At 40.5% G+C, this 17,500-nt stretch overlaps 1 protein-coding gene across 1 annotated transcript in view; it reads left to right on the top strand.

Moving 5' to 3' along the window:
• Positions 1-17,500, top strand: part of LOC114564304 (leucine-rich repeat and calponin homology domain-containing protein 1) — a 107,839-nt gene that overhangs the window by 51,591 nt on the left and 38,748 nt on the right. The window contains exons 5-6 of the mRNA XM_028591562.1: positions 7,093-7,229; positions 11,195-11,325. Coding sequence (XP_028447363.1) covers positions 7,093-7,229; positions 11,195-11,325 — 268 coding nt within the window. The remainder of the gene's footprint in view (positions 1-7,092; positions 7,230-11,194; positions 11,326-17,500) is intronic.

Here is a 17,500-nt window from a genome sequence, read left to right as displayed (position 1 = left end):
GTTGCCACCACCATGCTTGACGGTGGGGATGGTGTTCTTTGGGTTGTACTCGGTGTTCTTTGCCCTCCAAACACGACGAGTTGAGTTGAGGCCAAAAAGTTCTATTTTGGTCTCATCTGACCACATCACCTTCTTCCAGGCCTCTTCTGAGTCGTCCAGGTGGTGAATGGCGAACTTCATGCGGGCCTGTACATGTTTCTTCTTGAGCAGGGGACCTTGCGTGCGCTGCAGGATTTCAATCCATGACGGCGAGTGTGTTACCAACCGTTTCTTTTGTAACTGTGGTCCCAGCTGCCTTCAGTTGATTCATCAGTTCCCCCCTTTTGGTTTTGGGATGATTCCTCACCGTTCGCATGATCAGGGACACCCCACGAGGCAAGATCTTGTGTGGAGGCCCAGACCGAGGGAGGTTGGCGGTGGTGTGGTGCTTCTTCCATTTCCTGATAACTGCACCGACAGTTGATCTTTTCTCTCAGAGTTGCTTTCCGATTCTCTTGTAGCCCATCCCAGCCTTGTGCAGATCAACAATCTTGTCCCTGATGTCCGTAGAAAGCTCTTTGGTCTTGCCCATGGTGGTGATGTTGGATGCTGGTTGTTTGGGTGTTGACAGGTGTCTTTTATACAGGTAACGAGGTGAGGCAGGTGTATTTGATGTAGATAATTGGTTCGGATTGGGGCTGTGTCTTAAAGAAAGACTAACTGGCTTGTAGGAGCCAGAATACTTGCTGTTTGTCCAGGGGGTCAAATACTTGTTTTTCCTCATCAGATGGTTATCAATTTTAATAAATTCATATGATGTGATTTTCTGGAATTTTCTTTGGGATTCTGTCTTTCACTGTTAGAATGTACATATGATTACAATTGTAGATTTTTGCATTCTTTGTAAGTAGGCAAACCTGCAAAATCAGCAAGGGGTCAAATACTTATTTCCCCCACTGTATATATATATATATATATATATATATATATATATATATATATATATACATACATACATACATACATACATACATACAGTACAGGCCAAAAGTTTGGACACACCTTCTCATTCAATGCGTTTCCTTTTTATTTTCATGACTATTTACATTGTAGATTCTCACTGAAGGCATCAAAACTATGAATGAACACATATGGAATTATGTACTTAACTAAAAAGTGTGAAATAACTGAAAACATGTCTTATATTTTAGATTCTTCAAAGTAGCCACCCTTTGCTTTTTTTATTAATAAGGGAAATAATTCCACTAATGAACCCTGACAAAGCACACCTGTGAAGGTAAAACCATTTCAGGTGACTACCTCATGAAGCTCATTGAGAGAACACCAAGGGTTTGCAGAGTTATCAGAAAAAGCAAAGGGTGGCTACTTTGAAGAATCTAAAATATAAGACATGTTTTCAGTTATTTCACACTTTTTGTTAAGTACATAATTCCATATGTGTTCATTCATAGTTTTGATGCCTTCAGTGAGAATCTACAATGTAAATAGTCATGAAAATAAAGAAACACATTAATGAGAAGGTGTGACCAAACTTTTGGCCTGTACTGTATATACAACGGAAAGTGCTACTCTATGGTGCAAACATACAAACACTGGTGAAGAGGTTAAAACTAGAGTAGGAAGGCAATCTGAGACACCGCTATTACTTTTATTTGGTTCTTATAGAGAAGCCGAGCGTGGCTCCAATAATGGTGCATTACGAGACCACAGAGTGCTCTGTGTGCACTGCCACACCCATCCCAGTCCCCAAAAATATACTTCACCCTCAGTTTTGAGCGAAAAAAAAAAAAAAACCTCCAGTCCCCAAAATAGGGTCTGTGACACAGAGGACAGGGGACACCGCCCAGTCTGGCTGTGGGTCCGCTGACAGGCCGAGGCTGGAAAATCACCAGACCGACTGGAGAAAAGAAAGTCCCTTTTGAGCCTTATAATGGTTGTCTCTGGTCTCAGTGTGTGGTACAAGGGTCTGTCGAGCATCCCAAGTAATATTAGAACATGATAGGGTAGGCCTGCTAACATTAAAAGACCCAGAAAGTTTTGGAAATGGAAAAGTCGTCGTGGAATTTTTTTTAACACAGCGTAATAATACGTGATTAATGTATTTTCACGTTGTCTTAACCTCAGTGTTGTATTCGGGGAGCGATATTATGAATCCCACTATGAACCACAGACATTATCATTCATTTATAGTTAAACCTCTAGAGGGTAAACTTTTACACTGATTAGTATTCTTATTGTAGAATGTCGACTGACATTTTCAGGAACACATAGTCATGGAAAAGTCATGGAAAAGTCATGGAAAAGTCATGGAAAAGTCATGGAAAAGTCATGGAAAAGTCATGGAAAAAGTCATGGAAAAAGTAATGGAAAAGTAATAGAAAAGTAATGGAAAAAGTAATGGAAAAGTAATAGAAAAGTAATGGAAAAGTAATGAAAAATTCATGCAAAAGTAATGGAAAAAGTAATGGAAAAGTAATAGAAAAGTAATGGAAAATTCATGCAAAAGTCATGAATAAGTCATGGAAAATTCATGCAAAAGTAATGGAAAGTCATGGAAAAGTAATGAAAAAAGTAATAGAAAAGTAATGGAAAATTCATGCAAAAGTCATGAATAAGTCATGGAAAATTCATGCAAAAGTAATGGAAAGTCATGGAAAAGTATTGGTTAAAATGCGTATGAACCCTGAATAAATAAAGAATCTTCCTCCTTATGTCTCTCCCCCTTTCATGTCTATCTACTTTCCCAAATAAAGGGAAAAGCCCCAAAAAATAATCTTAAAATGTCTGTGATTGGCTGTTTAACATTACACTTCGTAGAGACACGCAGGAAAAAACTCTGTTACACAGAGATGACTCACGTTTTTAGCAAAAAAGATACATTTTTATACCCTTAAATACCCTTTTTTTTTAAGCGATTGTAGTAATTGGTCAAAATTCTAAGGTTTGTAGCACATATTTATATTTACAATGTATGCCGAATGTATGACATTCAGTATTGATTCGATGCGATAGGAAACTACTTTGTTTAGGCAGTGCGCAAATAAATCATGAACTTGCACTTTTGTCGGCTCACTTTTACTCACAACATGCTAACCGGCAACATAGGATTCCATTCACTACGCTAAGCTAACTAGCGGCGGCGCTGCATGCACAAACAATGCGTTGGCCCACCTATCTACAGCCAGGGGAGAACATGATAAGAACTATTTCAACAAACAGTGGCGTAGCCCTTTAACCTGACTCCACCAGATGGATCGCTTCGCATTTGCTCGGCATATCCATCTGGAAACTTTCCGTTGGAGAACTTTTGGGAAGGGGGCGAAAAATCCTGGTTATCTGATTGGATGAACCATCTGTCTATCACCACCTATAGTTGGTGATAGACGGGAATTCACGTATGATCGCGCGATATAACGGGATGTGGTTTCTTTAAACAGAACCACGAATCCAACAACAGTTTGACTTCAGGCCTGTCTCCACCCATTATGACGTTTTTTCAAGGTGTAGTGCAGGGAGATATGATCCACCGTGAGCACAGCGTATTTTATTTAGAAAATTAACAGGATGTTTTATTTTGTTTCTGTGATCGACTTAGTGGTCCCCTAATACTGTATCTGAAGTCTCTTTTATATAGACCTTAGTGGTCCCCTAATACTGTATCTGAAGTCTCTTTTATATAGACCTTAGTGGTCCCCTAATACTGTATCTGAAGTCTCTTTTATATAGACCTTAGTGGTCCCCTAATACTGTATCTGAAGTCTCTTTTATATAGACCTTAGTGGTCCCCTAATACTGTATCCCTTTTATATAGACCTTAGTGGTCCCCTAATACTGTATCTGAAGTCTCTTTTATATAGACCTTAGTGGTCCCCTAATACTGTATCTGAAGTCTCTTTTATATAGACCTTAGTGGTCCCCTAGTACTGTATCTGAAGTCTCTTTTATATAGGCCTTGTTGCCACGGCGACGGCGGGGAGTCTTTGGGAGCGAGCAGACTGGACGGCAGCCTGACAAAGGGAGGGATGTTGTCTCTGATTCAATATCTGTTGAACTTGTGCAGACTCCACCGCTGCCGCTGCTAGGAGCCTCTGAGATAAGACCACCGGGGACGGTTTTGTTATAAAAGGTCGGCCAAGCTCAGGGGAGGGAGGGAGGGAGGGAGGGAGGGAAGGGGGACGGGGACTCAAATCTGGAGATCAGAGCTGCAGACCTGATGGAGAAAATGTCCCTCTAAGCAAGAAGGCAGCAAGACGCTTATCAGGGTAAAACCATGTTTCTCTAGAACCTTGTTTTTTAAACGTTTCAGTGTCAGAAGAAAAGACTTTATTCAGCTTCCGAAGGAGGAGCTTCTGGGCGCCCGGTTAGCTCAGTTGGTAGAGCGCGCGCCCATATATGGAGGTTTACTCCTCGACACAGCATGCCCCCTCTCTCTCTCTCTCTCTCTCTCTCCCCTTTCATGTCTTCAGCTGTCCTGTCAAAATAAAGGCAGAAAAATGCCCCAAAAAAAAATCATCTTTTTAAAAATAACACATACTTTTAAAGGTTCAACTTCAATTTCAGAAGGCTTTTTTTTTTACCCCTCCTGTCCTCGGTGTCAAATAAAAACAAACAAAGTTTCCAGATAACTCAGAAATGATGTTGGGAGACCTCAAAGATGACGACCGGTCCGATGATTATAAATCAAATGCAGCTTTATTCAAACCGTGAACAAACTCTCATGACACTGGGACAACCATGAGCGTACTAACGTGTCTGCTCAAGGATGACCGACATGTACAGCAAGATGAATCCCTTTTTAAGCTCGTTTTGTGCTCACACAGCTTAAGATATCTATTTCAGTTGGAACAGTTTACTCTTAAACTGCACCTTTTATGGCCTATGCTCCTAATACATTCCCACATTCTTGGCTCCAATTCCTCTGTGTGACAGTTGTACCCAAACTCATAATAGATTCTACACATTCTGAGCTAGGTTTTACTGTGAGACCATATCATCTCAAACTGACTGGTCCCTAGAAACTCCTTAGAATAGAATAGAATAGATAGAGTATATTGTATGTGTCTGTAGAGATATATGTGTGTGTGCATGTACATGTCCAAATGTGAGTGTGTGTATATATGTATATTTGTATTTTATGAGAGCTGTCTCGGTGTAGGATTGTTTGTTTATTCATGTTATGTGTTGTGTGTGGACCCCAGGAAGAGTAGCGGATGCATTTGTTGCATCAGCTACTGGGGATCCTAATAAAGATAATAAAGATAAAGATAGAATAGATGAGATACATCCAAACATCTGCATGCACACTATCATCCATGCAACACATAGCAGAATTTTGTCAAAGTTTTGTCAAACGTTCCTCACAAGTAAAGTAGATGATCAGTCCACTACTTTCATTAAATTTGAGTGATTTTATAAAATTTCATAGCATTTGGAAAAAATAAATCAAATAAATGGTGAAAGAATGTTGAAAAAATTGACAAAAATGTCAGAAAAAAAACCAACTAAAAAGTGTCTAAAAAAAAAGTTTTCATTATAAATTCACACACTTTATTTAGCTTCACGTGGCGTGTGCGTTTATATTCGGGCTCCCATGGTAACCGGTAACAGAGCGTGCACACCGCCTGCGTGACGCGCACGTCTCAGGCTCGGCTCGAGCCGAAAAACATGCTAGAAATGGGGCCGACAACTGTTGGAAGTAGGGGTTTGAGAGAAAAAATCGATACACTTGAGTATCGCGATATTTTATTTTTGCATTACTGTATCGATTTTCAAAATCACAGTATCGATTTTCTTTTAGATTTATTTTATTATTTTTTAAGACAGTGGTTTTACTTTTTTGATAACTCTGCAAACCCTTGGTGTTCTCTCAATGAGCTTCATGAGGTAGTCACCTGAAATGGTTTTACCTTCACAGGTGTGCTTTGTCAGGGTTAATTAATGGAATTATTTCCCTTATTAATAAAAAAGCAAAGGGTGGCTACTTTGAAGAATCTAAAATATAAGACATGTTTTCAGTTATTTCACACTTTTTTGTTAAGTACATAATTCCATATGTGTTCATTCATAGTTTTGATGCCTTCAGTGAGAATCTACAATGTAAATAGTCATGAAAATAAAAAGGAAACGCATTGAATGAGAAGGTGTGTCCAAACTTTTGGCCTGTACTGTATATTATGGGACTTTTTTTGCAACGAAAATACGGGGATAATGAAATCATGCAAAGCCCTGCATATTTTGCGCAGAAATCGGCAATTTATGCGGCAAAAGTGCGGCATATTTGAAATAAATAAATATGCGGACTTTGGCTGATTATGCCTTGAATTATGCGATCGTATAATGGTGTTTTTCTGGAGAGGACTGGTTAGTACTAGTAGTAGGGCTGCCACCTCTTAGTCGATTAGTCGACTAATCGGTCGTTTTGGTCTTAGTTGACTAAGATTTCTTTAGTTAAGTCATTTTTTATGCTTATTCATGCTTAATTACTCATTTCCAAGAACCTTCTGAGCACATTCATGGTAAACACAAGATTTAAAGTGGTGCTTTTGCAGGATTAATTGTGGAGAAACTCAGTTTTACAGATGGTTAATTAACTACATTTATATTGTGCTTTTCTAGTCTTAACCACCTCTCAAAGCTCACAGCTCTGTCGATTAAATCAACTAATCGATCAGTCGACAAAATCCTATAAGTGTTAGTGGACTAAGGAGTTCTTTAGTCGAGGACAGCCCTAGTTAGAAGATCTGCTTCGAAGTGCACTGTTTCCTAGAACCACGTTCCTGTAACTACTTGGTCAGAAAGAGGCTCTAGTCTCACAGACTTTGATACAGAGACCCAGTTCTCAAGGATTTAGGACTGTCTGGGGTTAAAGAAACCACCTCAGAAGGTGTTCTCTAGCCTTCAGTCCCAGCTCAGCCACTTGGGGCGTTTTCTTTCCAGGTATTTTACTTCTAACGAGGAATGTAGAGGAGAAACGGTGAGACTCTCTTCTGCTAACAATTACACACCTCTGGAAATAACAACGGCAGCATTGTTCTGTGTGATGGGAAACATGCTGGCGGTTTGAGCGTGTGTGTGTGTGTGCCTCTCCTGCAGACCTGGCTGCCCTTCCTCTGGTGAAGTTTGACTTCTCCTGTAACAAGGTGTCGACCATCCCGGTGAGCTACAGGAAGATGAAACAGCTCCAGTCGCTCCAGTTAGAAAACAACCCACTGCAGAGTCCACCTGCACAGGTACACACACACACACACACACACACACACACACACACACACACACACACACACACACACACACACACACACACACACTCAAGCACAGTCAGTTGCAGCAGCATCAAAGGCTGTGTGCGAAACTTCCATGCTAACATGCTATTTAGTAGCTAAAACAGTATTTTAGATCTTTTTAGGTGTTTCGTGTTTTAAACACCCAACATCGTCTTCCAGGCAGCACTAGGATTAGGCAACGGTTAGGGTTAGGTGCCTTGAAGCCGACGTTGGGGGCTTAAAACACCATCGAGCACCATTTTTGTACGTACGAAACCAATAGTACGAAACCAAACCAATAGTACGAAACCAATAGTACAAAACCAAACCAAGAGTACGAAACCAATAGTACGAAACCAAACCAATAGTACGAAACCAATAGTAGGAAACCAAACCAATAGTACGAAACCAATAGTACGAAACCAAACCAATAGTACGAAACCAATAGTAGGAAACCAAACCAATAGTAGGAAACCAAACCAATAGTCGGAAACCAATAGTACGAAACCAAACCAATAGTACAAAACCAATAGTACAAAACCAAACCAATAGTACGAAACCAAACCAATAGTACGAAACCAATAGTATGAAACCAAACCAATAGTACGAAACCAATAGTAGGAAACCAAACCAATAGTAGGAAACCAAACCAATATTCGAAAACCAATAGTACGAAACCAATAGTAGGAAACCAAACCAATAGTAGGAAACCAAACCAATAGTACGAAACCAATAGTAGGAAACCAAACCAATAGTAGGAAACCAAACCAATAGTCGGAAACCAATAGTACGAAAACCAATAGTACGAAACCAAACCAACTGTACGAAACCAATAGTACAAAAACCAATAGTACGAAACCAAACCAATAGTACGAAACCAAACCAAACCAATAGTACCAAACGAAACCAAACCAATAGTACGAAAACCAATAGTACAAAAACCAATTGTACGAAACCAAACCAATTGTACGAAACCAAACCAATAGTACGAAACCAATAGTACGAAACCAAACCAATAGTACGAAACCAATAGTATGAAACCAAACCAACCAATTGTACGAAACCAAACCAATGGTACGAAAACCAATAGTACAAAAACCAATTGTACGAAACCAAACCAATTGTACGAAACCAAACCAATAGTACGAAACCAATAGTACGAAACCAAACCAATAGTATGAAACCAATAGTATGAAACCAAACCAACCAATTGTACGAAACCAAACCAATGGTACGAAACCAATAGTACGAACCCAAACCAATAGTACTAAACCAATAGTACGAAAACCAATTGTACGAAACCAAACCAATAGTACAAAACCAAACCAATAGTACGAAACCAATAGTACGAAAACCAATAGTACCAAGCCAAACCAATAGTACGAAACCAAACCAATAGTATGAAACAAATAGTACGAAACCAAACCAATAGTACGATACCAAACCAATAGTACCAAACCAATAGTACCATACCAATAGTACCATACCAAACCAATAGTACCAAACCAATAGTACCAAACCAAAAGTACCAAACCAAACCAATAGTACCAAACCAATAGTACCAAACCAATAGTACCAAACCAATAGTACCAAACCAAACCAATAGTACCAAACCAATAGTACGAAACCAAACCAATAGTACGAAACCAAACCAAAAGTACCAAATCAACAGTACGAAACCAAACCAAAGTAATAGTACCAAACCAAACCAAACCAGTAGTACGAAACCAAACCAATAGTACCAAACCAATAGTACCAAACCAATAGTACCAAACCAATAGTACCAAACCAATAGTACCATACCAAACCAATAGTACCAAACCAATAGTACCAAACCAAAAGTACCAAACCAAACCAATAGTACCAAACCAATAGTACGAAACGAAACCAATAGTACCAAACCAATAGTACGAAACCAAACCAATAGTACGAAACCAAACCAATAGTACGAAACCAAACCAAAAGTACCAAACCAAATCAACAGTACGAAACCAAACCAAACTAATAGTAAGAAACCAAACCAATAGTACAAAACCAAACCAATAGTATGCAAATTGCATACTATTTCCGGTAAAATATTACAGAATGCCATACCGGACCCTTTCAGTAATTGTAAGCATTTATCTGGCGATGCCGCTAGAGCGGAGGTCGGAGGTCGGCTCTTGGGAAGCGATGTTGAAAATGACAGCTCAGCAGCGTCCGAAAAAGCTGCGCACGCTACGGTGTACTTACACAGAAGTCCGTTGAACGATAGTACACACGTTGAGTCTGTAGCGCAGAGGAGAGCCCATCTTACCATGCAGGTAATAAAGAGTTCAGTGACTCAGCAGAAGGCAGGTTGATATCTGAGTGTTTTAAAATAAATAAAAACTGCACTGTTACACACACACACACACACACACACACACACACACAGTACTTCTTGCTGTCCGTGAGTTCTTGAGTTTGCAGCTTCAAGGCTGAAAGCACTTAATCGGAAGTGGCTTTTGGATAAAACACGATACGATACGATGCAAGTTTATTGTCAGCCAAAGGCTGAAATTCTTTGTACATCCCTTCCAAATTGTATATATTTTAAATATTGCTTGTGTAGTATTCAATTATTATTTCATGTATACTCTGTATGTGTGCTGTGTGTCTGATATTTTGCTGCTGCAACACCGTTATTTCCCATTTTCTGGGATTAATACAAATCTATCTATCTATCTATCTATCTATCTATCTATCTATCTATCTATCTATCTATCTATCTATCTATTAGGGGTGTGACGAGATCTCGTACAAGATCTCGCGAGATTAAAACGTGACAAGATTTCTCGTCGAGGTGAAAAGTTGTCTCGTGAGGCGATGTGATGTCAGCGTGATGGAGCGTGGAGTTACTGTTGAAGATCCCCCGCCACTTTTAAATCATTTTTGTGGCAACATTTTGGTTTTCCTGCGGAAATAATAAACGGCGAAAGAGTGACAGACAAGACGAACGCAATATGTAAACATTGTAAGAAAAAAATGCCGTACTACTAACTAGTAGTTAGTAACTAGTAGTTAGTAACTAGTAGTTAGTAGAGAGCTGTGGTGGTGCTGTAAGTGTGTTTGTATAGTGCTCGTGTTAGCCGCGGTATACGGCATTTTTTTCTTACAATGTTTACATATTGCGTTCGTCTTGTCGGTCACTCTTTCGCCGTTTATTATTTCTGCAGGAAAACCAAAATGTTGCCACACGAATGATTTAAAAGTGGCGGGGGGGGGATCTTCAACAGTAACTCCACGCTCCACCACGCTGACATCACATCGCCTCACGAGACAACTTTTCACCTCGACGGGAAATCTCGTCACGTTCTCTTGAACCCAATCTCGTGGAGTAAGCGTCTCGTCACACCCCTAGTATCTATCTATCTATCTCTATCTATCTATCTATCTATCTATCTATCTATCTATCTATCTATCTATCTATCTATCTATCTCTCTATCTATCTATCTATTTATCTATCTATCTGTCTATCTATCTATCTACCTACCTATCTATCTACCTACCTATCTTTCTATCTCTCTATCTATTTTATCTATCTACCTACCTATCTCTCTACCTATCTATCTATCTATCTATCTATCTATCTATCTCTATCTCTCTATCTATTTATCTATCTACCTATCTATCTATCTCTCTCTCTCTATCTCTCTGTATCTATCTATCTATCTATCTATCAATCTATCACTCTCTGTCTCTACCTATCTACCTATCTATCTCTCTCTCTCTCTCTCTCTCTCTCTCTCTCTCTTTATCAATCTCTATCTATCTATCTATCTATCTATCTATCTATCTATCTCTCTCTCTCTCTCTATCTCTCTGTATCTATCTATCTATCTATCTATCTACCTATCTATCTATCTCTCTACCTAATCTAATCCTCCTTTTTTTTTTCTTCTTTCCCCAGATCTGTATCAAAGGGAAAGTTCACATATTCAAGTATCTGAGCATCGAGGCGTGTCGCAGTGACAAGATGCCCGACTCTCTGTACCTGCCTGTCATGGAGCGGCTCAGCCTATCACGGCCCACCACCGGCAGGTCAGTCTCCTCCTCACCTCCTCTTCTGCGTCAGCACCTCCTCCCACCTCCTTTTTGTCTGTTTTTCACTGTCAACTGTTAAAATGCCCATATTAATCGAGCTGGTCAAAATCTGCACGGCTTTCTACGTCACTAGCTAGGGTTGGGCGGTATCCAAATGTTGATACCGTCAAACCTCCTCCCGATGTTACCGCGGTATACGGTATTACCGTGACTAATTAAAAATGATGACCTAAGGCTCACATGGTGTCACCAAAACTGTTGGCTTGTGCACCGTTCAGAAACTGAACACCAAACACTAATACTGAAACAATAATAACATAACAACAACTTACAAAAAAAAATCGACTTTCTCCTCCACACTGTCACGTGACGACAACCACACATAACTACATAAATTATATTTAATCCTTGTAGGGCTCATTCAATCGTACCGACTAATCGATTAGTTGATTTAATCGACAGATCTGTAAATCTGAGTTTCTCCACAAAGAGTCGTGCTAAAAGCACCACTTTAATTCTCGTGTTTACCAGAGATGTGCTCGTACGTTTCTTGTAAATAAGTCATTCAGCATGAAAAAAGCATCAAACATGACTAATGGACTAAAGAGATCTAAGTTGACTAAGACCAAAACCACCGATTAGTCCACTAATCCACTAAGAGGGAGCAACCCTAGTGCCTTCAGTCTCCTGGTGAGCTGGTCACTAGCCGAAAACGAGCTGGCTAACCGCAACCGTGAACGTGCAAATCCTTTCCCGGACATTAGATGGCGCTTAATGTAAAACAGGAAATACGCCGGTACACGAGGTGTCCATTGTCAAACGTTTTTGGGGGGAAAAGTTCCAAGCCTGTGTACATACAAGACAATTAACCCTTCGCAAAAGCCACGCCCCCTAGTTACTGTTACTACGCCCGTAAACAATGGAGAACCAGACACATAGCCATGGCTGGGCTGAGCTCCATACCTGTTGGTATAAGTGATTGGTTTTGGAGTAATGCAGCAGACATATCCTCCAGGGCTGCAATATGCAGCGGAGGGATGTGTTCAATGACCTCTTGCTAAATTATCTGTCGATAGCAACATGTGCTTGACAGGCTAACAGCTATCAGGCTGCCTGAATTTCCTACGGATTAATAAAGTATCTAATGTTGTAACTTTTACTACTTTCCATAATAACGCTATATAAAACCACAACTGTTAACTTAAGTCCAGTTTTACAGATTGTAACTGTTATGTACTTAGCTACTTAAACTACTTATTGATGATTGATGTAAGTTAGCTCGCTAGCTTTACTTAAGAAGAGCAGACATATGTAGCTATGCTTATTAATCTTCGAGGCATTTAGCTGTGAGTGGGGTCTCCCACACCGCTTAATCCATTGTTGGCATCTTTCCGCTTGGGTCTTGGGCTTTGGAAAGGCGAAAAAAAAACGGGCCCTCCCTCTAAACTTTTGGGGTACCTGGTGTCAGACTTGCAGGTGCCATAGGCGCATCGTTTCACCATCTCGCTGAAATCGCAATGTTTGACGGGGGTCCTCCGCCTTAGTTCAACAATCAATGCAGTACCGCTCCACAGCAGCTCTCTTTTGTCAAGATTTTTGTAGTCGCTGTCGCGTTTGTTATGTTCCGACACCATGGATGCGTTAGTCCGACACCGACGAGACCAGCAGCTCTACGTTCATCTTCAATCAATCAATCAAAATGTATTTGTAAAGCGCTTTACAACAACCAGCAGGTATCCAAAGTGCTTCACATCTGGAACTGAGAATAGAACAACATATCTTGCAATAAGAAGAATGAAACGTAGAAAACAGTAAAATCATAAAAGGTTACATACCGTATTTTCCGGACTATAAGTCGCTCCGGAGTATGAGTCGCATCAGTCAAAAAAATGCATCATGAAGAGGAAAAAAACATATATAAGTCGCATTTAATTATATTTTTTTTTTTTCTTCATCTGTCTACTACACAATAGCACACAGATCAACAGGCTGAATACGGTAAGGTGTCCGGTACGTTACCGTAACACATTAACAGTTATTGAACTACACAACACAGAACAACGGTAGGGTTAGCGTAACAACAGTTATTGAACTATACAACACACAGAACAACTAGCTAGCAGGGCGTGGAGCACGGAGGTATTAAAAGGCGTGGAGACGTAACTGCACCGTGAACGAGCTCCTCCCGACTCGTTCCTCCTCCTCTGGCCACCTAGCTTTCAGCCCGCGATTAGCCGATTAGCTTTCTTTGATTTCTTCATTGCAGTAAGAGTCACCTTTTCTCCAGTCTCCCTCACAAGTTTCTCCCTCATTTCAAACTCTCTTTCTGCTGCTCGATTACCGTTTTCGGGGCTGCATATTTTACTACCTGCAGTTTGTTATCTCTTTTCTTTCTCAGTTGTCTTCAGCAGCAGGGTTCTAGTTGTCACAAGCCTAGCCGGTAATGTTTTCAGTATGATTTAATACAGAACAGGCCAAAAGTTTGGACACACCTTCTCATTCAATGCGTTTCCTTTTTATTTTCATGACTATTTACATTGTAGATTCTCACTGAAGGCATCAAAACTATGAATGAACACATATGGAATTATGTACTTAACAAAAAAGTGTGAAATAACTGAAAACATGTCTTATATTTTAGATTCTTCAAAGTAGCCACCCTTTGCTTTTTTTGATAACTCTGCAAACCCTTGGTGTGCTTCATGAGGTAGTCACCTGAAATGGTTTTACCTTCACAGGTGTGCCTTGTCAGGGTTAATTAGTGGAATTATTTCCCTTATTAATAAAAAAGCAACGGGTGGCTACTTTGAAGAATCTAAAATATAAGACATGTTTTCAGTTATTTCACACTTTTTTGTGTGCTGTTGCTATTGAGAACGAGGTAGCATGCTAGCGCTAGCATGCTAACGGTTGCGGTTAGCCAGCTCATCTCGGCTTGTGACCAGCTCACCCGGAGACTGAAGGCAGGACACATTCAGAAACCAGATCTCACTCAGAACACCATGGATGGATTTATTCAAAGTCTGTATGTGTGTGTGGAAGCACCAGAGACACAACATGTGTCTCATTTCATAACACGAGCACTTTAAAAGTGGCATATCCGTCCTAATTATGCTTTTAAACGAAAGTTTGACTCGGGGTACATTCACAAAAGGACATTAGGTTGCATTTTGGCGAGAGTAAAGGCTTTGAAATAGGGCCCTACATGTAGAAGACTAATGGCCTCATCAGTCTCAAAGACTTGTTTACATCCGAGACTCTAAATGGTAATGTCTAAAAGTAGCTGTGTTTCTCCTGAGTAAATCACTTTTCAACGTCTCGTTTAAACACTTTACGCGGATCTTTGACTTATTTGCTTACAAACGCTGTCAGTTCTTCACTCTAAGCCGTGGCGCTCCAGCATGGTGGCCGCCAGCAGCCCGTTACCGCGCCAACAGAGCGGTTTGTCCCGTTAGGTTGTGATGTGGAGCGATGCCGATGGTGATCGGAGCTTCCTCGGAGGCTCAGTCTGCAGCCAGACGCTCCATGACTCAGCAGAAAGTGATCCGTGCTCTGACTCCCTGCTGGGTCACACACACACACACACACACACACACACACACACACACACACACACACACACACACACACACACACACATACATGCACGCGCGCACGCACGCACTTTGCAGATCTTCTTCCCTCAAATCTTACACATGCTCACACTACGAGATGTGTAAATAGCATTACCAGATAATCTGACCAGTGAACGCCTCACATTACCAGATAATCTGACCTGTGAACGCCTCACATTACCAGATAATCTGACCAGTGAACGCCTCACATTACCAGATAATCTGACCTGTGAACGCCTCACATTACCAGATAATCTGACCTGTGAACGCTTCACATTACCAGATAATCTGACCTGTGAACGCTTCACATTACCAGATAATCTGACCTGTGAACGCCTCACATTACCAGATAATCTGACCTGTGAACGCCTCACATTACCAGATAATCTGACCTGTGAACGCTTCACATTACCAGATAATCTGACCTGTGAACGCCTCACATTACCAGATAATCTGACCTGTGAACGCCTCACATTACCAGATAATCTGACCTGTGAACGCTTCACATTACCAGATAATCTGACCTGTGAACGCCTCACATTACCAGATAATCTGCGCCGAACATCGGGAACGATCGAGGATTTTTTCTCAGATTCTTGGGAGGGGTAAATCGTGCATAAATCGGCCTAAATCGGTGTGTGTGTGTTTGTGTGTGTGTGTAATGAATGTGTTGTGAGATTAGTTTCACATATATATTGTATGTTTTATAATGATGAACCTTGATGAGTTTTACATAGATACTATATGTTTTATAATGATGCCCCTTACTAGAGTGGCTCTACAATCTCATTGTACCTAAATGCAATGACAATAAAGGCATTAATTAATTAATTCATTCATTCACACACACACACACACACACACAATGATGGATTAGTTATGATTGCTGCTTGGAGGAATGAAGGAAGAGATAATGAATGGACCCATTATGTGAAAGCAGAGGTGAAATGTAACTAAGTACATTTACTCCAGTACTGTACTCTAAGTACCAGATGTTGAGGTACTTTGTACTTCACTTGAGTCTCTTTCTTTTCATACCACTTTCTACTTCTACTCCGCTACATTCATCTGTTACAGCTTTAGTTACTAGTTACTTTAGTTACTCCGCTACATTCAGCTGTTACAGCTTTAGTTACTAGTTACTTTAGTTACTCCGCTACATTCATCTGTTACAGCTTTAGTTACTAGTTACTTTAGTTACTCCACTACATTCATCTGTTACAGCTTTAGTTACTAGTTACTTTAGTTACTCCGCCACATTCATCTGTTACAGCTTTAGTTACTAGTTACTTTAGTTACTCCACTACATTCATCTGTTACAGCTTTAGTTACTAGTTACTTTAGTTACTCCACTACATTCATCTGTTACAGCTTTAGTTACTAGTTACTTTAGTTACTCCGCCACATTCATCTGTTACAGCTTTAGTTACTAGTTACTTTAGTTACTCCACTACATTCATCTGTTACAGCTTTAGTTACTAGTTACTTTAGTTACTCCACTACATTCATCTGTTACAGCTTTAGTTACTAGTTACTTTAGTTACTCCACTACATTCATCTGTTACAGCTTTAGTTACTAGTTACTTTAGTTACTCCGCTACATTCATCTGTTAAAGCTTTTTGTGTGTGTGTGTGTGTGTGTGTGTGTGTGTGTGTGTGTGTGTGTGTGTGTGTGTGTGTGTGTGTGTGTGTGTGTGTGTGTGTGTGTGTATCCTTTCCTCTTTCTAAACTGGGAGGATTCTTCTTTACTCTTAATACTTTAACTACATTTTCCTGACGAATGTTACAGACTATCACTGAAGTAAAGGATCTGAATAGTTCTTCCACCGCTGACGATAGAGGGAATAAAAAGCAAAATGAAGGAATGAGAGAAGCGGAGGAAGACATGTAGGCGTTCTTGAACAGAGGAATGAAGGAGGGAATCCAGCTGAGCGATCGGAGACAGAGACGGAGGGAAGTGTGTAGGAGCACGAATGTCGCAAACAAAGGGAGAGTTGTAGAAATGTGAGAAGGAAGGAAGGAAGGAATGCACGAGTAGTAGAACAAAGGAAAGGAAAGAACAAATGCATGAACCAAGACAACAAAAAAGGAGGAAGTGAGGTAGAGGTGAAGGGATGGGTCTCTGGAAGAATGTGAGGGACTCATACTATGTTTACGCCAAGGGCTTCGCTTCAGAACTTGAACCTCCTATGGCGCCATTTTGATGCTAACAAGCCATCACCTCCCGTTAGCATCCCATTGACTCCCATTCATTTTGATGCTACCAAGCCATCACCTCCCGTTAGCATCCCATTGACTCCCATTCATTTTGATGCTACCAAGCCATCACCTCCCGTTAGCATCCCATTGACTCCCATTCATTTTAATGCTACAAAGCCATCACCTCCCGTTAGCATCCCATTGACTCCCATTCATTTTGATGCTACCAAGCCATCACCTCCCGTTAGCATCCCATTGACTCCCATTCATTTTGATGCTACCAAGCCATCACCTCCCGTTAGCATCCCATTGACTCCCATTCATTTTAATGCTACAAAGCCATCACCTCCCGTTAGCAT

This window comes from Perca flavescens, chromosome 11, assembly GCF_004354835.1.
Source record: "Perca flavescens isolate YP-PL-M2 chromosome 11, PFLA_1.0, whole genome shotgun sequence".
NCBI lineage: Eukaryota > Metazoa > Chordata > Actinopteri > Perciformes > Percidae > Perca > Perca flavescens.
This window is presented reverse-complemented; position numbering and strand designations above follow the sequence as displayed.